Source organism: Triticum aestivum, chromosome 3A (genome assembly GCF_018294505.1).
Source record: "Triticum aestivum cultivar Chinese Spring chromosome 3A, IWGSC CS RefSeq v2.1, whole genome shotgun sequence".
In the NCBI taxonomy this organism is placed as follows: domain Eukaryota; kingdom Viridiplantae; phylum Streptophyta; class Magnoliopsida; order Poales; family Poaceae; genus Triticum; species Triticum aestivum.
This window is the reverse complement of record NC_057800.1, coordinates 628,476,059-628,501,660: the sequence shown is the minus strand read 5'-3', so window position 1 is coordinate 628,501,660 and position 25,602 is coordinate 628,476,059. Positions and strand designations below refer to the sequence as shown.

The 25,602-nt window shown below is 50.3% G+C and overlaps 1 protein-coding gene across 1 annotated transcript; it reads right to left on the bottom strand.

Annotated features, from left to right (window-relative positions):
• Positions 1 to 940: 940 nt before the first annotated feature.
• Positions 941 to 25,122, bottom strand: LOC123062722 (sterol 3-beta-glucosyltransferase UGT80B1). The gene is made up of 14 exons (XM_044486359.1): positions 24,620 to 25,122; positions 23,287 to 23,420; positions 22,665 to 22,907; positions 21,936 to 22,047; positions 21,467 to 21,637; positions 20,082 to 20,145; positions 19,194 to 19,251; positions 18,870 to 19,044; positions 17,969 to 18,099; positions 16,720 to 16,822; positions 2,952 to 3,028; positions 2,370 to 2,417; positions 1,629 to 1,778; positions 941 to 1,453 (listed from the first exon to the last, which is right to left on the bottom strand). Exons 1-14 carry the CDS (start codon positions 24,678 to 24,680, stop codon positions 1,253 to 1,255), a joined length of 1,728 nt encoding a protein of 575 aa, XP_044342294.1. The 5' UTR covers positions 24,681 to 25,122; the 3' UTR covers positions 941 to 1,252.
• Positions 25,123 to 25,602: the final 480 nt, after the last annotated feature.

Here is a 25,602-nt window from a genome sequence, read left to right as displayed (position 1 = left end):
TTGATCCCTGAAAACTTATCCCCTCCCAACTAAACTTGCTTTGAAAAGAGCAACTCTCAGCAAACTTCGCTCTTCCACGCCGTCTATCTCAGTCCCCTCCCCCTCTCTGCCTCCCTCCCCATTGTCTCTATCCTCGCCGAAGTCGAAATCTGCCGAATACGTGATTTTCGTTTTCATTGCTGTCACGAAGCCCCAATTCGCTAGGAATGAAACTGTCAAAAGCATCATAATGTCGTAGGCTACCCCAAGCGTAAACCCACGCGAGCCACCGGCGCCGGAAGCAGCCGAGTTCATCGCCGCCATCGCTTCCTCTGGCTCGTGTTCGTCACCGGCGAGGGAATCGGTGTTGCAGGCTACTAGGAGACTCCCGTACCTCCATGTCGCACGGTCGCCGTCCAAGCTCCATCATCGGCCGCCACTGCTAGGAGCTCCTCCACACACAAGGTGTGTCACACGATCGCCACCTAAGCTCCATCATCGGCCGCCACTGCTAGGAGCTCCTCCACACAAGGTGTTCGGCCAATTAGACGAACGGTAAATCTTCTAGGGAAAGGGCTTGGTGCCCAAAAGTTCAGTGCCTTATATATTGGAGATTAAAGGATAGGACAAGGGCTTGAGATTAGGTGGTTATCTGTGCTAAGCTAACAAACAAATCAAACCTCAAAGATAAGAAATTCTTAATGATTGATTGATTGCAACAAAAGTGGATTGCCAGGAATGAAGCAAATATAGCCATGCTTCCAAGGGAGGATGTATTTGTCAAAATAAGAGGAAACATATGCCCTTGCTATTATTAAGAGAGAGAAAAAAAGGGAGGGGGGGGGGTGTAAATAGAACAGGGTCGGAAAGTATAGGATCTTTACCTTCGACTTGCATTTTTTGGAGGTACCAATGTCAAAGATGTACTTGACTCCCCAAGATAACTTGCATTTTTTGGAGGTACCAATGTCAAAGATGTACTTGACTCCCCAAGATAAACAAAGGTGGGAAAGGTGAATGTGTACAACAATTCTTCGCGATCCGAAATTTCATGTACAAGAAAGCTGCTTATTTGCGATACACCAAAAAATTCGCCAAAGCTACAACACGCCCTTATTACCGATATTCACACTGGGAAAGGGAAATTGGACGATTGGCCTGGATGATGAACTACAGTTTGTTTCACTCCCTCAAATTTTACAAGACACCCATTTCTGTTTCCTAACCACATAAATAAATAAATAAATTGGACCCATATCTACGCTATGGACAACTAAGAATTGAACGGGAGACAACACTTCTCAAGATATCGAGAAAGCAATTGAAGCAGGTCTAGTCGCTCTTCTTCTACAGGGGTGGATGGTGGAGTAAGTGGGAGTTCTGCAGGCAGGTGTCGGTGAAACGAGTCTACAGCAGCTGCGACGCCATCTTCGTTCCCTATTGCTATTGCCAGTTCCAATGATCGTGATTTTACCTTCAGCAAAGTAGCAGGATCAGTTAGCACAACATTGCATCTGCTCATTACCAAGGAATGTGTTTAACCATCATAAGATTAACAGCATACTTCCCTATGTAGTGAAGATGGCAATGAGCACATCATAAATGTCTAGAAACACAGATTATAAAATGAGCAAGAAAAGTAGTGCTACCTCAGGATCAAGCATGAATCTGATTGCATTTGAGAGTGCCTCAGTAGTAAGCTCTGTTACACGGATAGGTGCAGGACCCACACCACGCGCATGAACTATCTCACCCCAGAAGAACTGATCGCCAAAAAAAGGCACTACGGTGGTTGGACACTGTTAACAGCACAAAGAGCAGTCAAGTACATTCACAAAAGAATGGTGATAGTAAATGATAAACAAATGTAGGTTTCTCGAGACTAACTACAAGAGGTCTTATACATCGAGGATGTCGTGCATAACAAGCATGAGATAATGAGTTTTTTTATTTTACAAACATTGCAGATAATATTGTCAGCTGAACCTTTCATATGGTTTTGTTCCAGTGGTGGCTGGTGAGTGCCATGTTTTGTGTAAAAAAGTTTGAAGGTATCATCATGTCCAAAGAGATCTTATGTTCATTCAGTTTGGGTGAAGTGAACTAGGTCCCTGAACTATTTCAGGGGCGTCATGTAGACCCTCGAACTATGAAAATCGTCATCTAGGTTCTCGAGGTGCAATAAGTGTGCCATCCGGGTCCAAACTAGTTCATCACTAGAATAGTCAGGACCTATATTTTGCCTAGCATGACACGCTTATTGCACTTTATGGACTTGGATGACAATTTTTCACAGTTCAAGGACTACATGACACCCCTAAAACAGTTCAGGAATCTACAGTGCACTTCACTCTTTCAGTTTCTATCAGTGGTGCAGACTAGTAGCTTACCCCAGCTATCAGGCCTGCAGCTGTGGTACCTGCTCCACCATGATGCACCTTATAAACAAGCAAACAACCTGATTAGTAACTGTATCCAGAAACGGAAGCACTACACTATTACTACTGGGTGTGTTACAAGATCAGTCCGAAGCAAGATTTTAACTGAAAGTACCTGTTCAACTAATATATTGCTGCTAATTGGAGGTTTGTATTAAATAATTTTAGTACGCTTTTTTATAGAAGTCGGTGCCATGAAAGTATAGCACATAATGGGAGCAGAACGGTAATTGTTATAGAGAAGAAGACAACTTCCCATTTTACTTCATGCTTTCATCTATTAGACACTCCCCAGCAGCCCAAAACTATTGTAATCAAGACAGAGCCATGAAGAAATTCATTTTTGACATGCTTAAATGAGTAAGCTGCTGACATGATATTAATGACCTCTGACAGTTAGAGAAAATTTCTTCCACAACTTTCTAATTTTTGTTTGACATTACAAAAGTGCACAAAATTCATTATCATCATGCTGAACCACTTTATGAAAATTACTGAAGTCAACAAATAGTGGTGTTGAAATAGTAAACTCACTACTGCCGTACAGCGAGGAAACAACCAGTCATGAGGACAATCCTCCAAAATGAAGACGTCAGCTGGAACTTCTGAAACTGCAGATGCATGTTGCATAGATAAATAACAAGGCAGAGGGGCAAACTATGTACTCCCTCCATTCCATAATTCTTGGAACGGGGGGAGTACTAATGATAAATCCTTTCTAACTACCTGTGTAAGTTTCTACAAGATGAACGAAACATCAGTCTGCGACAACAATGCTATAGAAGAGTGCCGACATGTTCGAGTACAATATAAAGATTCCTCAATACAGGACAAGCACTGGACAGAATATTTAAGAACAACCGGTGTCGGTGTACTAGAGTAGGGGTACCCTACTATCCCGAACGGGCAGTCGCAGCATCCCGCGGCAAGGCTTGCCGGGTGACCGCCAAGGACCTCCGTGGTTCCTTCAGAGCCATTCAAGAACAAAGTATCCAAACCAAGACACCACAAGACCCCGGCAAGAGGAGCTTGCCGGGAAGGCCAACCAAGACAAGGCGCTTAAGGAGACAAGACCCCGGCAAGAGGAGCTTGCCGGGAAGGCCACCCAAAGCATCTCAAGGAACTTGCCGCGGTGCGCCTCACGTCCCGGCAAGGCCCGGTGAGCGACAAGCTCCCGGACGCGACAAGACAACGACCGCGGCAAGGCGCTTGCCGCGGCAAGCCACCACTCTGTGCCCACGCTCCAACACATCCACCAACGTGTCGCTCTGGGACCCTTCCAGGCGTGCGTGGCGGGAGGCTGTGCAGCCAGCGGTGCGCAGTGGCAAGCGGCGCTGACAAGATTGCCATCGTGGCGAGCGGTGGCGTCCCTGACGGTCCCTTTTGCACTGTTTAGGCGACACAGACGGGCATTTAATGCCCTTGTCCCCTGCCGTCAGGGTTAGGTATGATACACTGTAGCGGGTAGCTGTACCTACCGCAGCACCTTTCCATTTTTACCCTTCGTCTCCGTTGCCACCTGTCGGTGACCCCTTGAGCATATAAAAGGAGGCCCGTGCGCAACGTAGAGGGGGGTTAGCTAATTCAGAGAACACTCACGCTCGGTCTCGTTAGCCGCTGGTGTGTACTGTAGCACTCCGCGCTCCCGAGCAAGAACTCAATACAAACCACAAAGCAGGAGTAGGGTTTTACGCATCCGTGCGGCCCGAACCTGGGTAAACTGCTCGTGTGCTTCGCCTCGATCCGCTCTTTGCACGACCTCCGCCCCCGCCGAACCGAAAGGGACTCGGTCCGCCGGTCCCATAGGTGTTCGTGGATTAGTCCCCCGACATCTTTGGCGCGCCAGGTAGGGGGCGTCGAGGTTGTGTGAACCAGATCCGGCGTTCACGCGAGCTAGATCTTCGTCACCTTCATCAACATGCCGCCGAAGAAGAAGGTTTCGGAGGCAGCTGCTCCGTCCGCGCCGAGCCCACCACCGCCGGAGCAAACGGCTGGTGGGGCAGACGCCGGCGGAAGAACGGGCGTCGACGAGGGAGCTCACGGTGCTGCCAGGTCCAAGGACAAGGCTGCGCTGCCCATCGGCGGCGTAGCCGGCTCCCACAACGACCGGGCGCACTCCAAGACCTCGGCGTCCGTACATGCACCGCGCCCATCTCAGGAGGCGCGGGACCGGCAGCGTTATGGTACTCACAGTACCATGCGTTTGCTGGACCAAGATCAAGCTGGTGGATCTCGGAGTGCTCAAGACCAGCATGCACGCCAACATGCTGGCACGAGCGAGGCACGGTCGCCTGGACGGGATACTGCTCCTTCTAACATAGTTAGAAGTCCGAGCATATCCCGCTCCTCGCACCGTTCGCCACCGCCACCCGCCACTGCAGCAGAAGCTTTAGCGCGAGCTCAACTGCTCCTGGACTACCCTCCAACGGCAGACAAGATCGACGACTGGAGGGCCACCATTCAGAGTCTCATCGGCTTCGCCAACGGCGACACTCAACAGCAGCCGAGCACGTCGCAGCCGCGGCAAGCCAGCCAGGCACGAGCCGGTGGCGACAAGACCGGTGGGGGTGCAACCACTGTGCACTCTCCGCCCCGAAGGCCAAGATCGCCGACTCGCCGGATCCACCTCGACAGCGACTCCACCGCGTCATCAGATCCACGAGCTCGTCGCGATCAGCGCCAAGTTCTTCATGAACGACAGCAAGAAGACGCTCGTACCGCATCGAGCGCCGAAGAGAAGCGCGACGTCAATCGGACCAGCGCGCTGGGCCCTCTGTTGACATGCATGCGCCAGGGGAACCAGGCGACTTGCCGTACGCGGTAGGTTGCCCTGCGTTTACTCGTGAGCTGCGGCAAGTCCAGTGGCCCAGCATGAAGAATTTCAAGCCAGATGTACCAGAGAAGTACGACGGCAAGTCGCATCCGTCGGAGTTCCTCAGCATCTACACCATCGCGGTGCATGCTGCCGGGGGACGGGACGACAAGATCCTTGCCAACTACTTCCCGCTGGTGCTCAAGCCCAACGTCAGGTCCTGGCTCATGCACTTGCCGGACAACTCCATATCCTCCTGGGCAGACCTTTGCCATCAGTTTGTCGGCGCCTTTACAGGCGGCCACAAACCTCATGGCCAAGAGAGAATACAGGAGAAAGGAGAGCCCCTGCGCAAGTACATTCAGAGGTTCAGCCGTGTACAGCACAACATCCCAGATGTCCACCCTGCCGCGGTCATCAGCGCGTTCCATCAGAACGTGCGTAACCGCAGGATGCGGGAGGAGATGGCGATGTGCAAGATCAGAGACGTCAGTGAGCTGTATGCCCTGGCCGACAAGTGTGCACGTGCTGAGGAAGGGAGGAAACTCCTCGGAGAGAATACAGGAGCAGGAGAATCTGACAGCGAGGATGCTGCCCCGGCAAAGAAAAACCGGCGGCAGAACAGGAAGAAGAAAGGCAAAGATGTGCTAGTCGTTGAGCAGTCCGGCAACGAAGGTGGCGCCAAGAAAGCCAAAGTTGGTAGCTCCGGCAAGGAGATTGCCGCATGCACCAACTGCCAGGCTGTGGCAGTCGCCGACAAGCAGGACGGCACCGACAAGCAGTATTGCAAGATCCACCGCACCAAGGGCCATGACCTCCAGAGCTGCAAGAAGGTCGAACAGCTTATCCAGCAGCAAAAGGCCGAATACGAGCGACGCGACAAGGAGAGGGCCCAAGGTGGCGATGGAGAATCCGGCAAGAAGCGCGCCGGCCGGGGAGGACACCGCGGCAAGGCCAAGCAGCGGCAAGGAGACAGACCACCCCGCGGCCGCGACAAGGATGAAGATGACGACGACGACGAAGACATGGAGGATGTCGAGACCAGTGAGCAGGAGTTCCAGAAAGCCACAGAGGTCTTGTGCGTTGATGGCGGTGCTTCTCTGCATACTTCACACCGCCAACTCAAGCAGTGGGTGCGGGAAGTCAATGCGGCGGAGCCACCCGTCGAGTCACGCAAGCTTCTGAAATGGTCCAGCACGCCTATCATCTTTGATATTGAGGACCACCCTGATCGCACAACTGCGGTCGGGTGCTTGCCGATGTTGGTTTCACCAACTATCCGCAACCTCAAGGTCACTAAGATGTTAGTTGACGGCGGGGCCGGCTTGAACCTGATCTCCTCCGCTGTACTCCAGAAACTCCAGATCCCTGACAGCGAGCTCGAAGAGACCGGCACATTCCAAGGAATCAACCCGGGAAGGAGCAAGCCGAAGGGGAAGGTCACGTTGCCAGTAACATTTGGCAGCGAGCTGAACTTCAGGACTGAGAGGGTCACTTTTGACGTTGCCGATATTCCATTGCCTTACAATGGGATACTTGGCCGTCCAGCACTCGCCAAGTTCATGGCAGCCTCTCACTACGCATACAACATGCTGAAGATGCCAGGCCCGATAAGCGTCATCTCTGTCCCCGGCGACAAGAAGGATGCTCTTATCTGCGCCGACAAGATCTACCGGGAAGCGGCAGCCGCAACAGATCGCAAGTCACTTGCCGTTGAAGCTCCCGGGGGGAAGAAGAAGACCAAGTCCGGCAAGAGTTCTGATGCCCACTCCGGCAAGCGCACCTCTTCGGAGTGCTGCGCTGCCGTCGAGGACGCACCATCGAGCTCCACCGGCAAGTGTAAGAAGACAATGGCAGCTCCGCCAGAGACGAAGAAGGTGTCCGCCAAGGAGGACGGCACTGGTGGTACCTTCACCATCAGTGCCACTCTCGACCCTAAATAGGAAAGCGCGCTCATTGCTTTCCTGCGGGCGAATGTCGACGTGTTTGCGTGGCAACCGTCTGACATCCCCGGTGTTCCCAGGAAAGTAATTGAGCACCACCTTGCCGTTTGTCCTCATGCGCGGCCCGTCAAGCAGAAGATCAGGAAGCAAGCAGTGGAGCGCCAAGAATTCATTGCAGAAGAGATCAAGAAGTTGGAAGCAGCAGGCCTTGTCAGAGGAGTGCTCCATCCTACGTGGTTGGCCAATCCTGTAGTCGTGCGCAAGGCGAATGGGAAATGGAGACTTTGTATCGATTTTACCGATGTTAACAAAGCTTGTCCCAAAGACCCATTTCCTTTGCCGCGCATTGACCAGATTGTTGACTCCACAGCCGGATGTGATTTGCTTTCATTTCTTGACGCATATTCAGGATACCATCAGATCTTCATGGCAGAAGAGGATGAGGAGAAGACCGCATTTATTACTCCATGTGGCACGTACTGTTTCATACGGATGCCTTTCGGATTAAAAAATGCTGGTTCAACATTTGCAAGAGTAGTCCATGTCGCTCTTGAGCCACAAATACACAGAAATGTGGAAGCCTATATGGATGACATAGTGGTCAAGAGCAAGGACAAGGCAACTCTGATCCAAGATTTAGACGAGACCTTTGCAAATCTGCGCAAGATCAGCCTCAAGCTCAACCCAGAGAAGTGTGTGTTTGGAGTCCCCTCCGGCAAGCTTCTCGGGTTCTTCGTGTCTCAGCGGGGAATCGAAGCCAATCCCGACAAGATCAAGGCCATTGAGCAGATTGAAGCACCAAAGCGCGTCAAGGATGTACAAAGACTTGCCGGTTGCGTGGCTGCTCTCAGCAGGTTTATCTCTAGGTCTGCTGAGCGCGCCCTGCCATTTTTCAAATTATTGAAAAAGGCAGGTCCAATGAAATGGACTCCGGAAGCGGAGGCTGCGCTGCAAGACTTGAAGAGATACCTGTCCTCCCCTCCAATACTTGTCGCACCTAAGCCACAAGAGAAGTTGCTGCTGTATATAGCGGCAACCAATCAAGTGGTTAGTGCTGCGTTAGTAGCAGAGAGGGAGGCAGATGACGAGCCAGCAACCACGGCAGGCGCATCCAGCGACAAGCAGGGGCTTCCCCGGCAAGCTCTGGTCCCGACAAAGATGGATCTGCGCAGATGCGCGAGGAGATACAAAAGAAAATGGTGCAGCGCCCAGTTTACTTTGTCAGTTCCCTTCTGCAGGGGGCTAGGTCAAGGTACTCTGGCGTGCAGAAATTGCTTTTCGGCCTTCTCATGGCCTCGAGAAAGCTGCGCCATTACTTCCAAGCACATGAGATCACAGTTGTCACTCGCTTTCCGCTGAAGAGGATACTACAGAATCCAGAAGCGACAGGCAGGATTGTTGAGTGGGCACTGGAACTGTCAAGCTTTGGCCTCAAGTTTGAGAGTACTTCAACTATCCAAAGCAGAGCATTGGCAGAATTCATAGCAGAATGGACGCCAACACCAGATGAAGAAATTCCAGAAACGAGCATCCCCGTCAACGAAGCAAGCAAAGAGTGGCTGATGTACTTTGATGGTGCTTTTTCGCTGCAAGGCGCCGGCGCTGGCGTGCTGCTTATCGCACCCACCGGAGAGCACCTCAAGTACATAGTCCAGATGCACTTTCCCAAGGAGCAAGCAACAAACAATACTGCAGAGTATGAAGGCTTGCTTGCCGGTCTCAGGATCGCGGCAGACCTTGGGATCAAGAAGCTCATTGTCCGGGGTGACTCACAGCTTGTCGTCCGCCAAGTGAACAAGAGTTATCAGAGTCCGTTGATGGAAGCTTACGTCGACGAAGTGAGAAAGCTAGAAGAGCACTTTGACGGCCTACAGATGGAGCATGTTCCAAGAGCTCAGAACGCCATTGCCGATGGCCTGTCAAAGTGCGCTGCACTTAAGTTACCTGTGGAACCAGGGATCTTTGTGCTCAAGCTGACTCAACCGTTCGTGACGACATCAACTGGACAGAGCAAGAAGAGGAAGTTGATTTCTGGTGACTATTTTCCGGCAGAGCTTCCCGAAGCCGCCGCCAAGAAGGTCCCCAAGATCAACGCCAAGAGCGCTGAGGAGCAGTCTGCTCCGGCAAGCCCTAGGGTTTGTTCCGTTGAAGCAGAAGCTCCCGGCAAGTTTTGCTCCGGCAAGCTTGCCGGGGAACGTCAAGCTCCGGCAGAGCCGCAGGTTCTCGCCGTAGAAGCGGACGTTCCCGCAGCAACAGATTTGCCTTGCGCTGAGGAGCAATCTGCTCCGGCAAGCCCTAGGGTTTGTTCCGTTGAAGCAGAAGCTCCCGACAAGTTTTGCTCCGGCAAGCTTGCCGGGGAACGTCAAGCTCCGGCGGAGCCGCAGGTTCTCGCCGTGGAAGCGGATGTTCCCGCAGCAGCAAATTTGCCTTTAGTCCTTGTTGTCGAGCCACAAGCTCCAGCATGGGCACAGCAGATTGTCCGTTTCCTTCAGACAGGAGAACTTCCCGAAGAGCAAGAAGAAGCGGAAAGAGTAGCCCGGCAGTCAAGTATGTACCAGTTTGTCGACAAGACACTGTACAGAAGAAGACTCAACGGTGTGAAATTGAAGTGTATTCACCGGGAAGACGGACAAAAGCTGTTGGCAGAGATACATAGAGGCATATGTGGTCACCACATTGGCGCAAGAGCACTTGTCGGCAAAGCATTCCGGCAAGGTTTCTTTTGGCCGACAGCCCTCCAGGATGCAACTGCACAAGTAACCAAGTGTGAAGCGTGCCAGTTCCATTCCAAGCAGATACACCAACCAGCTCAAGCTCTCCAGACGATCCCTTTATCCTGGCCATTTTCGGTCTGGGGGCTCGACATCCTCGGCCCCTTTCCCCGAGCAGTCGGGGGCTTTGAGTACTTGTACGTCGCAATCGACAAGTTCACAAAGTGGCCGGAAGTGGAACCAGTGAGGAAGGTGACAGCACAGTCAGCAGTCAAGTTCTTCAGGTCGATTGTTTGCCGCTTCGGGATCCCTAACAGGATAATCACCGACAACGGTACGCAATTCACGAGCCGCACCTTCATGCAGTACGTCCAAGATCTTGGCGCCAAGGTCTGCTTCGCTTCTGTTGCTCACCCGAGAAGCAACGGTCAAGCGGAGAGGGCAAATGCTGAAGTGCTGCGCGGGCTCAAGACCAGGACTTTCGACAGGCTGCACAAGTGCGGAAGAAACTGGATCGAGGAGCTGCCGGTGGTTCTTTGGTCGATCAGGACGACGCCAAATCGAGCCACTGGCCAGACACCTTTCGCTCTAGTCTATGGAGCAGAGGCAGTTATCCCCACGGAACTCGTATACGGGTCACCTCGAGTGCTCGCTTATGATGAGCTCGAGCAAGAGCAGCTGCGACAAGATGACGCGCTGCTCCTTGAGGAAGACCGTCTTCAGGCTGCTGTGCGAGCTGCTCGCTACCAGCAAGCTTTGCGCCGCTACCATAGCCGCAAAGTTAACGCCAGAAGTCTCGAGGAAGGCGACCTTGTTCTTCGGCGTGTTCAGTCCGCCAAGAATTCCAACAAGTTGACGCCGAAGTGGGAAGGCCCTTACCGGGTGAAACGAGTCACTAGGCCTGGCGCTGTCCGCCTTGAGACCGAAGATGGCATTCCGGTGAGCAACTCCTGGAACATTGAGCATCTTCGTAAGTTTTACCCGTAAGGCGCGGTTGCCGGAACCTGTTCCGGCAACCACCTTTTGTACAAGTCTTGCCGCTGTTGCATGTAATCCTTTGTACAAAGCCGGGCGCAGACCCCGTGCATAAGTAAAGCTCATGTGCTCCGCACATTTTGTCAATTTCATGCTCTCTATTTTTTGGCATATATGATCTGACACTTTGTGCAGCACCTACTCCACGGTAAGCAATAACGAGCCGTAAGGCTCCGTATCTTTATTTTCTCTTCTTTCTTTTTCTCAAGGAAAGGAAGGTTCCCTCGCCCACAAGTTTGCCGGGGAGGAAAGGAGAAGATAATGGTATGGACCAGGCGTCGTTCAAGAAAGTTTCGCCTTACCGGGAAGCAAACAACAGAAAAGCTAAGTTGCCAAAGTTTGAGCAATCAGATTTTTTAAATTTTAAGTTATCTCCCTTGAACGACCGCACTTTGTATGGAAAACCTGTGCGCGGAGGAACCAACTCGTAGCTAGTTGCGCCCTTACTTTGTTTCGAGTCCGCTCAACAACTTAAGTGAGCTGCAACTAGTTGCGACAAGGTTTCTTGTCGGTAGCGGCACCGCCAGCAGGCTGCTGACGTCCCGCACTCAGCGCTCGCGGCTCAGGTGCCTGCACCGGCAAGTTCCCTAAAAGCGTAGGGCAAAAACATACAAAGGGAGGAATCAAGTAAAGGGAATAACATTGCAATCATTACCCAGAATAGAGTTATATTACAAAGATAGCTTGTCGCGGCTCTAACAGATTGTTTTCATAACATGACAAACAGCGACAAGAAAAGAAGAAATGGGCGGCCTAATCTACGCGGTCGCCTTCGATCCTCTTGATCCCGCTCACCTTGTCCATAATGGGTGCGACAAGGGCCTTGAGCGCCTCCAGATCAGCATCCGGCGGCAGGGTCTTGAGGACGTTGGTGAGGTTGAGGCCCGGATTGCGGAAGGCCACCTTCACCAACACTTTCTGAAGAGCTCCCGCGCAGATCTTGCGCGACTCGTCGGCCAGCTGCTTTGGGATCCTCTCCCGGAGTCGCTGGAGGGCCGTTGCCACGCCCTTGAAGAACAAGATGAGTTTGGCGCTGGGCTGGAGGTTCTTGTCGGAGGGATACCCGAGATCCTCCATCCCCAGCTGCGCCAACTCCCTGTCAATGTCTGTGGCAGCATTCACAAGACTCTCCGTCCAGTGCTCCACAGTCTCCCTGAAGGCGTTTTGGGTGGCGGCAACACTCTCTAGCAGCGCCTTGTCGGCCTTGATCTCCTCCTTCAAGGCCGCCTCCTGCTTCTTGGCGCCGTCCAGCGTCTTGGTCAAAGTGGTCATCTTTGACTCAAGATCCGCGTTGGAGTCCTTGGCGGCGCTGAGCTCTTTGCCCTTCTCGGCGAGATCAGCCTCCAGCCGCGCCACCTTCATCTCCAGCTCCTTCCTGGCGGCCTCGGCGGCTGAGGCAGCGTCCTCCGCCTGTTTAAGGGCTCCGCCGAGTTGTTGCTCGCGCGCGGCAAGCTCCTCCTCGTGGGCGTCAAGATTAACCTTCCGCTGCGCCAGCTCGCCCTCCTCCGCGGATAGCTTCACAGCGGCAAGCCGCTGTTGCTTTTCGATTTCAGCTTTTTCAAGGAGGAAGGCCTTCTGCGCTTCGTCGAGTTGCTCCCGCTCCTCTGCCAAGGACCGACGAGCTTCCTGGTGGAAGCCCCAGAGCTCCTCCGCGCGCTTCTCGATGTCTGCTCCCGCCTTCGCGACAAGCGCCTCACGGGACTCCAGCTTGGCTTGCCGCGCGCGGTAGAGCGACACCAGCTTCCGCAGCAGCCGCTCCTCCTCAGGCTCGTTGCCGCTGCTTGGCGCGTCAACCACCGTCAACCCAGCAGAGGCGAGCACCTCCCCGTCGAAGATCTCCCCCTCGACCGGCGCCCTGGAGCTTGACGCCCAGGGGAGGTTGATGAAGACGTCATCGCCGGCCTTCAAGTAGACGCCCGGCTGGGGCTCCTCGGAGCTTGGCGCTGCGGCTTCGGCGGACGGGTCGGCGGTCGGCGTAGCGCCTGGCGCTCCTGCGGCCTCTGGGCCGTCAGTGCGATCGCCAAACCCCTCGCCAGTTGCTGCGGCGGCAGCCTTGGCGGCCTCTGCGCCGGCGGGATCGCCAGCACCGGCTGCTTCTTCGGCGGCAACCTCGGTCTCCATCGGCTCCGTAGCAGATGGGTCTGACAGCCGGGAAGGGGAAAAGAATCAAGCAAAAACCCAAGAAGAACCCAAGGAAAGTTTTGAAGCAAAAGGATTACCTGTGCCGGGTTCTGCAGTCGTGGTCTCCACCGTCGGGGGGCCGCTGGTGCTGTCCCTTGCCGGAGACTTCTCCCTTACCGGAAAGCCCTCCCTTGCCGGAGAGCTCTCCCTTGTCGGAGGATTCTCCCTTGGCTCTTGGTGGGGCTGCTCTGCTCCTACGCAAATCAACAAGCAGATATCAGCAAAGACAAGTACCCATGCGCGCCTCGCAGCGGGAAGTAAATCATACACTTACGCTGGGGGCTGCTCTGGAGAAAAGTCGCCGAGTCCGGCAAGGTTGTCTCGGGCACGCCACCTGCTGTCGCAGTGGGCTCGTCCTCGATGACGATCACCGGGACCTTAGCTCTCTTTGCCGCTCTCTGGGCCAGAGTCCTAAAGAGGAACAAGTTCAGAGTAAAGCAAATGAGATACAAGACAAACAGCAAGAATTGAAGAACTACAAGTACAGCAAGAGAAGCTTACTCTTCTTCTTCCTCGTCGGAGCTGAACGCGGAGAAGTCGAAGTCCGGCGCGCGCCCGGCGCGAGGAGGCGGAGGAGAAGCTTCCCTTGGCCGCTTGGCGGGAGCAGTGGCGGTGGTCTGAGACGGCCCCGCTCCAGCTGCTGGCGCGGCGTGAGCAGCGGCAGGAACTGAAGCGGTGGTCCGGCTAGATCCCGCTCCAGTTGCCGTCGCAGCATGAGGCGCTCCCGCGGCAACGGTGTTTGCCGCGGTGGAGCGTGTCACGCGGCGCGGCGACTGTTGACCCGCTTGCCGCTCCGCTACATCACCGGCCTTGCGGAGACGCCTTCTTGGTGGGGATGAAGGTTCTGCTTGCGGCGAGCTGCCCGAAGATGAGGAGGAAGAGGAGTTGATTTCCAGCGAGCCGCTCGTGTCCTTGGCGGGCTCGCTCGGCTCGGCGTCACGCCCGGCAAGCTCCTTCTTGCCGGCGGGCTCCCCTCGCTCGGCACGGCTTGCCGCTTCTGCTGCATCTGCCTCCTCCACGGTGAATCCAAATTCGCCCGCGGCTGCGGCTGCCGCTGCCTCTTCCAGCCTAGTGGCAATGAGCGCCATCTCTGCATCGGTGGTGTCGCGGGTGAGGCTGTCCTTCTCGTCGGAGCGGATCGGCACTTCCACCAAGTCATCGAAGAACTGCTGCACGATGTCGTCCGCAGGCTCCTGCCAAGTTGGCACAATTCCATGCGAGTCGCACAGCGGCATCATTGCACGGATGCGGTCGAGCGAGGAGTTGTTGCACAGCGGAACGACACCCCCCGGCAACCTGAACACCTCGGGATGTTGGGGGTCATACTTGAACAGCTCCTGCAGCATCGCGTTGAGCTCCAGGACAGTGAAGTTGAAATTGAGGCCCGGCCGCAACCTCATGATATCTGCCGCATTCTTGAACTCCCAGGCAGGTCTCCCTCGTTCCTGTAGGGGGGCGATGCGGCGGCGAAGAAAGTCTGCGCCAACAGCGCCTACAGTAAGCCCGGCAAGCCTGAGGCGTAGGATCCTGGTGACGGCAATCTTCAGCCTGTCGTCTTTCGGGGCCACGTCACTCCAATCGCTGCCGCGTGCTACTGGGGTTTGGCGCCGGGTGGTGAATGGCTGCGGGTTCTCCTCGTCAATCCAGCACCAATCTGCTCTCCACTCCTCCCACTTGTCGCGGAACTCTCCTTCCAGATAGGTTTCTTTCTTGCCGGCCCTCGAGATCCAGGCGATTCCGCCGGATAATGGCTCCCCTCTCTCTACTCGGGGTATGAAGAAATGGCGGAAGAGGGCTACACTGGGGTGGACTCCGACAAAGTTTTCGCAGAGATGTGCGAAAACTGCCATGGTCAGAACGGCATTGGGGGTGAAGTCAAGGAGGTGGAATCCGTAGGTATTCATGATGTCGCAGAAGAATTCAGAGAAAGGCGGGCAGAGCCCGCAGTAGAAGAACAATGCGAAGAAAGGGTATCCGTTTGGGGCCTTCTTCCAAGCGGCGGCGGGGAGTACCTTCGTGCGCGGATGCGCGCGCGTCTCCGTCGACCAGAAGAGGTAGTAGTTCTCCCTCAGCTCCTTCGCGGCAAGCTTGGGGGGGAAGACGGCCCGCTCCTTCCGCAGCGCCGCAAGCCGCTGCGCCTCGGTCGACTTCACGACCTTCCCCTTGTCGGCTTTTGGAGCCATGGCGGAAGTGGTGGAGGAGGTCGACGGCGTTGGTGGTGCTGGTGGCGATGGGGGGCGGAGCGCTGCTCTCTCTCTCTCAGCTTTGGGAAGGCGAGGGAGCGGCGGAGATTTCTGAGATTGGAAGCAGCAACCAGCGAATGGGCGAACTACCCCTGTTTCCCCTGCTTATAAAGAGGGAGGGGGCGGACGTTCCGCATTTCCGAATAAAGAAACCACCCACGATCTCTCCCACGACGCCGCATTCAACGCGTGCCGTTCGGGGAGGGCGCGGTGGATACGGAGAGAGATACGGCGTAACCTAGCCCGCGCGTGCCCGTGCCCTGTTTTGGGCCTGGCCCAACAGCGCTCGGCACCGTATATGGCCCAGGCCCGGGGGCTCCTGTCGGTGTACTAGAGTAGGGGTACCCTAGTATCCCAAACTTGTGCACGGGCAGTCGCAGCATCCCGCGGCAAGGCTTGCCGGGTGACCGCCAAGGACCTCCGTGGTTCCTTCAGAGCCATTCAAGAACAAAGTATCCAAACCAAGACACCACAAGACCCCGGCAAGAGGAGCTTGCCGGGAAGGCCAACCAAGACAAGGCGCTTAAGGAAACAAGACCCCGGCAAGAGGAGCTTGCCGGGAAGGCCACCCAAGGCATCTCAAGGAACTTGCCGCGGCGCGCCTCGCGTCCCGGCAAGGCCCGGTGAGCGACAAGCTCCCGGACGCGACAAGACAACGACCGCGGCAAGGCACTTGCCGCGGCAAGCCACCACTCTGTGCCCACGCTCTAGCACATCCACCAACGTGTCGCTCTGGGACCCTTCCAGGCGTGCGTGGCGGGAGGCTGTGCAGCCAGCGGTGCGCGGTGGCAAGCGGCGCTGACAAGATTGCCATCGTGGCAAGCGGTGGCGTCCCTGACGGTCCCTTTTGCACTGTTTAGGCGACGCAGACGGGCATTTAATGCCCTTGTCCCCTGCCGTCAGGGTTAGGTATGATACACTGTAGCGGGTAGCTGTACCTACCGCAGCACCTTTCCATTTTTACCCTTCGTCTCCGTTGCCACCTGTCGGTGACCCCTTGAGCATATAAAAGGAGGTCCGTACGCAACGTAGAGGGGGTTAGCTAATTCAGAGAACACTCAGGCTCGGTCTCGTTAGCCGCTGGTGTGTACTGTAGCACTCTGCGCTCCCGAGCAAGAACTCAATACAAACCACAAAGCAGGAGTAGGGTTTTACGCATCTGTGCGGCCCGAACCTGGGTAAACTGCTCGTGTGATTCGCCTCGATCTGCTCTTCGTGCGACCTCCGCCCCCGCCGAACCGAAAGGGACTCGGTCCGCCGATCCCATAGGTGTTCGTGGATTAGTCCCCCGACAACCGGGCTATCGCCCTATCTAAGAGGGTTTCCCCTCTCCGCTGGTTGGCCCCATAATTTAAAAATGATGAATAGGTAACTTACAGCTTCCAAGATCTCCCCAACCACGGCTAATGATTCCTCTCTGTCCCGTTTCTCTTAGTGCATCCAAAATGATAGCAGTGACCTTTTTTTCATCATCAAGAGGCTTCAAACATAAAATACAGCACATGATAAGAATTAGATAGTTACTCTTGTATCAACAAAACAAAAGCAGAGGAAAATTATATGCTAATATTCTAACCCATTTTAGTTTTAGGTAAATTCTACTGCATAGTGTTGTTGCTTCTTCTTTTTATGCCTTGCAGAAACTTTTGGTGAACTCATCTCGTTTGACTCCAAACAAAACATTGATAGCTCAGTTTTTGGTACATTCTAGTTATTATAGCAGGTTTTTAGATGAAAACAAATTTAGATTGAAAGTAGATAAAAAAAGGTAGCCAGATGTTCCAACTCTTGAGAAAAAATCCAGCACTGGGGTGCTTAGACACATTTTTTAGTTGTAACTGGTTTCGACTTCTGATACCTTTCCTCGGATCCTGGCTCCTCCACTGAAGGGGGAGATGAAGATGGAGGCATGGCTCGACCAAGTGCGCACGGTGGACTTCCTACCCAGTATGGTGCGTAAGACCCTGAGTGGGACTCTGAGTTGGCAACTTTTATGGTCTATGACTTATGATTTCCTCGTGCAATCTATCTCCCTATATTTATCAGATAATCTTGGCTAACTTGCAAAGTAAAGAGAATCCTAATAATATATGGAACTAAAAGATACAGATCGAATTGCGCATGACGGGATGAATCAACAATTCCACTACTTCCGTATTAAATCTGAAGACATGTGATCTTACAATCTATGTAGGTTATACATTATTAAGTAGCAACAGAGACATTAACATCATAATAAGTTCATGACATGATTAGTATATCAAGTAATGACCACCGTTGGCAATGATTCCCAGGTCTTACTTCCAAGATAAAAGAATCTAAGTAAAACATTAGAAAAAAATTTCATAGCTAGTACATTCATCATGGGGGAAAAGATAAAATATATATGGATTGTGATCAAGAATGGTGAAATCATGCTCATGAAAGATAATTACAGTTCAAGGAACCAAAGAAACAGAGGTGTAACTACATGTAGCAAAAAAGAGATGCATTACAGTCAGAATTACTTTTTTTTACCCTGTTTCTACAGTGCATTTTTATAAATTTTCTCATAAATTATATGTACAGATAAAGCAAAGGAAGTCCTTTATAATCATCATAAGACCTTTTCACATAAAGTTCATACCATGCTACCAAAACCGATGTATATCGGTTTGGAACCTTCTTGAAGCCACTGTGAGAACTCTAGCGGCGGTTGATACTTTGTGCCAAGATTTAAGAAGCAATAACCCACGACATCCACAAGAGAACCCCAATCTGCAGACAAGAATATAGTTAGTGCGGCCAACATAAATCCAATTATTAAAGCATAAACTTTGCAACAACATGAGGTTTCTGTCAGCTAAAACTTAACAAATGACTAATCTAAAAGAACTTTTATTTTCATGTAAATGGAAGGGTAGGGCCCTACAGAAATATATTACTAACAATGTACGACAGTAAGAGCCAAGGATCCAAAGAAAAAGCTACAAACACATGGCAAGTCAATCTGGCCTGGCTAAGAAACAGGATAAACTTTGTATGAAGTTTGTTCTTAAAACACAACCAACTAATCCTCCTCTTCCTACACAAAGTGCATACAAAATAAACCTTCATTTGATGCAATTAATCTATCCAATTAGACGGAGTTCAGTCATCTGCCTGGGCATTCTAGCGTTGAGCCATTGCAGTTCAGTTCGTAATAATCTTCCAAATGATGCTTATTCAGTGAAACCTTGGATAATTAACCTTTCCTAGACCCAACATAAAGTTTCAACTTGTGTCTCCTCGAAAAGTTCATTGATAAGATACAGCTAACCAAAGTTTATAAACCAGAAAGGAATCTATCGGAATAAAGATAGTATAGGCATGTGCTTACACTCAACATAAACCCAAAAAAAGTGAGGATCCATAGGAAAGAATAGATATTATGCCGTATGCATGTGGAAGCTTGTTTCATAATGGATACAGATGTGATAAACAATTTCAAATTTATTAACTGATAAATACTGAAGATCGCAAAATTAACTGAAGTAATATCAGGATACCCTTTGGCTTTGGCATAAGGTGAGGACTCCACATGTATCCTGTAGGTAAGTGTGATATGGATCCATGGTACGTGCTGAAGTAAGCAATAGGGGGCAAGTTTAACTTCTTTCTGAAATCATTTATGAATCCTCTTGTGCCCCACCAAATTATTAAATCCACAATAAGATAGGATAGCTGAAGCCAAGGGGTAAAGATGTCAGAATCGGAATGTCCACATTTTGGAGGAAAACTGAGACAGAACAATTTCGCAAATATATACAGAAATGGACTAATTCACATGTTTAAAAGGCATGTGCACAATAGTGAAAATGTTAAGGATGTACCCTGTAGGTTGCACTCTGAGGCGTTCGAGCCAATGGATGAGGGAACTCATTAGTTGGCCTGCCTACAAACATTAACAATTAGGAAATATATATAGCAACCTCACTTAAATAGTAGTACATCACAAATATTTATTAGTAAGCAGAGTGTTGTTCTATTTTTTACAGTATCATTGAGTCGCTACAATTTCAAAAGATTACATGTTTCATGACCCTGTTAGCACTGTAGCCAAAAGAGATAAGCTAGCATGCATGAGAAATGCCTAACATCCTATACAAAGCTAAAGGTTAGCACATTTGGGGCTTTTCACTACAAGTTAAGATATTTAGATTAAAAGGTGCAAATTTAAGGTATAACAACTCATTCAGGTTCTTGACTAGCGTTATACTTTACAAAGGATAGCTAGCATGCATGAGAAATGCCTAACATCCTATACAAAGCTAAAGGTTAGCACATTTGGGGCTTTTCACTACAAGTTAAGATATTTAGATTAAAAGGTGCAAATTTAAGGTATAACAACTCATTCAGGTTCTTGACTAGCGTTATACTTTACAAAGGATAGTCCTCACTACTCACTGGACCTTCCCTGGGAGTCAACTGTGAATCTGTCATAGGCTGATAGCTGTTGGAAGTACTCTTAAGGAATGGGCAAAATATTCTCTATTAGGTGAGTAAACAGTATGAAGAGTATAAGTTCCGTTGTTCTTTGTGCAGTATTATAGTGAGCAGTTCCAGAGGGATTCTATACAAGACATAATATTCTAATGCAATCAACAGTAACTAAGAGACACAGAAAAAAAAAGTGATCTGTTGTCTTCACAGGATAAACATGACGACATATTTAAAATTGTGAAATGTTTTCAAGCTGGCAGTGAACAGTACAGACTTACGTCCATGGAAAAGTAAAGAAGATGTGCAGAGGTACCCCAAGTGCCTCGGCAATATGAAGATGTCCTGGAATTATACGATTTTTTGTTAGGAGGACACAACACTATAATACTATTAAGAGACACACTATGGAAATGTTGTATGAATGCACAAGACAACACATGGGAGAAAGGTAATCGGTTACACTATGATATTGGGTCAATGAACCACTTATATCTTCAAAGTTTGAGTTACTCTTCAGGTTGGTAGAACTTTGAAGCTAAAATTAGTTCAGTCTTCAGTGAAATGGAAAAGATAAAGTAGAGATTAAGATCCGATATGAGGCTTAGGCCACATATATAAAGGTAAACCTGAGAACGGTTTTTCTTTAACCGGGTGTTTTGGGTCAGCTTCCCCTGTTGTGCTTGTATAGTTTGGTTATTGACAGGTTGAGTCTGACTACAGGTTGATTTAGTTTGGTTTTGTGTAGAAAATAACTGGGTGTGGTTAGGTATGGGTTTTAACTGTTCCAGTTCCAAACAGTTTAGACCCATAGGTCACACCCGGTGGGTGAGATTGGTTGACTGCTGGCCTCTTCTTCCCGCTCGGCCGCAGCTGCTCATGGCTCGCTGGCCCCACCTCCGCGACAGCACCGATAGCGGCAAGCTGAGGCCCCACGGCTACCCATAGCGGTCATCCGCCGCCGTGGCTGGCGCACTCTGGCAACCTGGTCTGGCTTGCCACCAGGCAACTGGCGATAGAGGCCGCGGCGGTCAGTGCTCGTGCTGCCATGAAGATGTAGTAGAACAGCAACAACTTTGAGATAGCATGTACCTAATCCTACACGCAAGATAATATTGTGCTTAGCAAGTACCTAGTCCTACACGCATTTCAGCAGTGCACTAGCTTAGCTGTAGCTTCTAGTCAATATATGTATTTAACTAACTTCTTGTTCTCTGAATTTCTGTGTCTATCCTCAGTTCGAAACCCGTGAGAGCTAGTGCAGCTGACAGAGCACAGCCCAGCAATGTATAGGCTTCAACCCATTTGAGCGAATGGTTCTCAACCAATGTCAGCAAACGGTTTCAATCCAGATTGGCCCTCGGTTCACTTCAGTTTGGGTGGAAATATCGAATTGGTTTGGTTTTGGTTGGACTGACGGAATTGTCAAATGGGTTTAGTTGAGGCTGGGTTCCCAAGTTTATTCGTGCGGTATGGTTGAGGTATGGTGCAGTTTTCAAACCATTCTCAGGTTAAAGGTATTTACTGTGGCAACTAGCCACACAATTACAGAGGATATACATGTGATTTGGTACAAGAAGTCAGAAACATGTTAATTAAATCAACAAAGGTTGCAAAAATCTTATAACATGAGGCTAAGGAGAAGTATAGTGATTGATAGACAAACCTAAAGCAGGAGGATTTGCTATTATTGCCTGAGCTCTGAAAGGTATTCCAGTATCCAAATCAGGTTCTGTGCATGCAGGTAGAAGAGAGAAAATGATTTCCTTCACCTGCTTTCTTTGAACAGAAATCTCTGTGGGCGCGGCCATTAAAAACCCTTTGTTTTTTGTCATGTCTGCAGTTGAAAGTGCATACCTTACTAATCGAGTGTGACTGTGCACATTTACACATTTAATTTGCTTAAGAATTACTCCCTCCGTGCCAACATGTAAGACGTTAAACGTCTTACATTCTGGGACGGAGGGAGTAGAAGTCATCTGTTTCTTAGAGAACAATGTAAAAGTTGTGATGTCTTATAATTATAAAAAAAAAAAAGTTGACTATCACATGCAAAACATTCTCAAAAGTAGAACAATCTAGTCAACAAAAGATAGCCAAATGCATATATAAGGGCAATAGACGGCAAAACATACACTGGGCCATAATTCGTGGATCACCACCCAATGGGTAGAAGTCAACACCAGCTGACTTCACAAAAGTACGGAAGTTGACATGAGATGCCAATCTAACATGGTGACCAAATTCCTGCAGAAAATACCATTATTTCTGTTAAGAGGAAGAACATATATATGTACATATAAGGTAGGCTAAAATCAGTGTGTTAGTTTCTGACAGTTACACGTGAAACTTGAACAACATTGTAAGATATATTTTTTCGTCTTTGCGAAGACCGAAGATGCTGTAGGACATCATGATTACTTGTAAACTTAAACAGCAATGCAGATGTCTTTCTTTTCTGTGAAAAGTTCGAGGGGGTTCAAGCACGGAAGCACCTCCAAGGTAGACACTTGCTGAGTTATTCTTCCTTTAATTAACGGTCGATGACGAAGCCACCTTATGCATGTAAAACTAGTGCTACTCAAATGTTGGATATATCAAATTTTGGGTAGTGCTGCAGATAAGTAAACAATCAACATAGTTGTGATTTCAAAGAATAGCGAAACAGGCATCAGCTCGCTGATAATGTCAACCGTGGGACAGGCAGTAACAATCCCATCATCCAGAAATTCCAGAGAAATTATGTGAAGTTAACTCCTATTTATTTGAGTGCATACCAATAAAGTACAGAAATATCATATATTTTTTCAAGAATGCCCGTTTGTTATTTGGGATATCTAATGGGCAGTTGCAGGTTCACTTGCCTGAAGTCTTTTAGCTAATGCTATAAACGGCTGAACATCCCCTCGTGTTCCAACGACAAGTATAGCAATCTTCAACTTCGGGACAGACTTGCTAAATCCAGATTTAACTTCTTCAACGTCACGTGGCACAGAACCAAAAGCATCAATCTCTGAGAGCTCTGATGCGACAAGGGCACTACGGGTCACATCTACCTCCAGTGTACCATCTTTCTGGATCTTTACCAATTTCTCAATTATCTTCATCTGAAATACCAAACAACAAAGAATAGTTATAACAAGTAGTATGACGAAACTGGATGTTCACAAATTCTTCTCAACTAAAACCAAGCTCTAGTCCGCCAAGATTGTGGTAAACAGCAGACCAAACATCAATCTATTTTCGGGACCAGCATAACCAAGCAGACAGAGTCATAACTGCGGCTATATATTGCTCCACTGGAGGAGACTAGTATGCACTAGCACCAACTCTTAATATTAGAAGGTCAACAAAACTACTACATCACTGGTATAAATACAGACTGACTAACAATTTCACAGTGTGTTAACAGTTTTTGAGGAAAAATGACACATGTTATACTAAATGTGCAAAGGTATCAATCAAAGTAAGTGCTAGCAGGCTTACCTTCTCATTTTCTGATAGCATATCCAACGTGAGGTCACACTTAAGCAACCTATCAGAGTATGACCTTACAAAATCGTGATCTTGCCCTCTAAAACGACTAGAAGTTGCAGTTGTGGATTTACTATGACCGAATCCTGTAGAAAACCAGAACAGCTGTGAACAATGATGTTTCAGAGCTAAAAATACACATGTACAGAATAAGCCAATTCTACTATGCACGTTGACATTTCTGTTGTTCTATTAGGCGATTTTCCAGATATTGTTTAACAAGAGAAAATGACTTAATTCTGAATAGAGTGCAAAGTGGCGTCATCAGTCGGACTACCTGATACAATTGGGAACTAAATTTTGCAACACTAATATTGAGACTCTCAACACTAATGTAGGGAAAGGCTGCGTACAATAGACCCAAAGTGGTCGGACCCTTCCCCAGACCCTGCGCAAGCAGGAGCTACATGCACTGGGGCTGCCCTTTTTTAATATTGAGAGTCTGAGACAGATGATTTCTACATGGTGTTCCGCACAGTTCCATTGAAAACGTCGTTGTTCCTTAAGGGGAACTGAAAGTGCAATAGATTGATGCACATACTAATTATAAACAGTTTTGCTAAAGCACATCTAGATGTGCCATAAGTATTGCACATCTAAGTCCTATGTCATTGATCTTACGTTGAGATTCGTGTGGATATTTTTTAATTTTTTTTCCTCTCTATACTTGATTCACTCACTTAGATGTGCAATAACTAGAGCACATCTAGATGTGCCCTAGACACACCCAATTATAAACAGCTTGTCTAATTCACATCCAGATGTTTTCTAAGGATGCCACATCTAAGCTCCAACAAATAAGGCAGCAACAAGGAACAAAAAAAAAGCTGGGATAAAAGAAATAGACCACAAACATAGTGGACATCAGGTGTCACATCTAGATGTGTCCTAGACAGACCCAATTATAAATAGAGAACATGGCTAGTAAACCGCACAAATCAAAATAAAAACAAATGATAGCCAGTCCACTGGTTCTCTACAGTAGGAGCGAAATTGGAAAACCGAAAGCAGCAACCTGCTACACTGAACACTACAGTTTACACCTTGGCTCGAACTGCCCTTCAACATTTGGAGGTTACCTTGACTAAAGCATAAAGGCAGCCCCCTTTTTTCATCAAAACGTAAAGCACCCAATCCGCCAGACATTTACATTGTCAGTGATACTGAACTTGGAGACACAAGGCAAGGTTTGACTTTCTGACTGTAAACCCCTGATGTATGCTGAATCCTAACAAATCACACGCCCCACTGAGCATAGAACAGAAAACAAAATCTCGAAGCAGACCTTCCCGGCGCGAGGAGGGGAACCCATCGGCGTCGACCGATCCGGAGAACCGCTCGTCCATGGAGCTCAGCACGAACTCCCTCGTCCCCTCGGCGAAGGAGGAGGAGGACGACGAGGCGCCCGCCCCGTCCCGCCCCGCTCTCCTCCTCCGAAGGTCGCCGCTCCCGGTCCCCTCTCCGGCCACCTACGTTTCGCTGTTGCACCCCATGCCCCCCTCGTGGAAGGCGAGGACGGGGTTGACCGGGCCGGCCGGGGGAGATGCTGTGCTACTGCTACTGGCGCCCGCGACGCCGCGTTCGCATTGGCCGCGCCGCGTGGAGGCGGGAGCTTCGAGGCCCTTGGGGAGTATGGGCGCGGCGCGAGGTGGGGGAGCGGAGAGGGACGTGCAGCTACGAGGCTGCCGGCTCGCTGCCGAGAAGGGTGAGGTGGAGGTGGACTCGCTGGCGTTTGGTGCGGGAGCGACGACGGGCGGGTGGAGCCCGTCCAGATGCCGTTTCCGCTGGCGTGGGGGAGTCAATGGACTCCTGGCCGACTGGAAGCTGGCAACGTGCTCGCGGGACCAGGCAGACCGTGCCGGAAAAAAAAACGTAGCAACTTGGGCTTCGTTTTGGACATAAAAATATCCAGTTTTTTACTGCGGTCCACAAACACATTGTGACAGTGCGCTGCTTTCTCTCGCACGCGTTCCCTCCTGTTAGGGTTTCTCTTCCCCTCGGCGGCGATTTGATCGCCACTGTAGGGTTCATCTCCCCTCCCTCCGTTCTCGCCGGCCGGTAGCGTTCGGACTGATCAAGGGGGTGCTCTTTGGAGCGCTGCCCAGTCTTGGCGCTCGGGTTCTGGCGTTGGGGGTTGCTAGGGTTAGGTCACAAAGTACCCGATCGATTCTCTTTTCGGGTCAGGGAAAGAAGATGGCGTCTGAGGCGTCGAGCTCCAACGCTGCGACGGACCTGGAGACGCTGATGAGTGAATTGGGACTCCAAGAG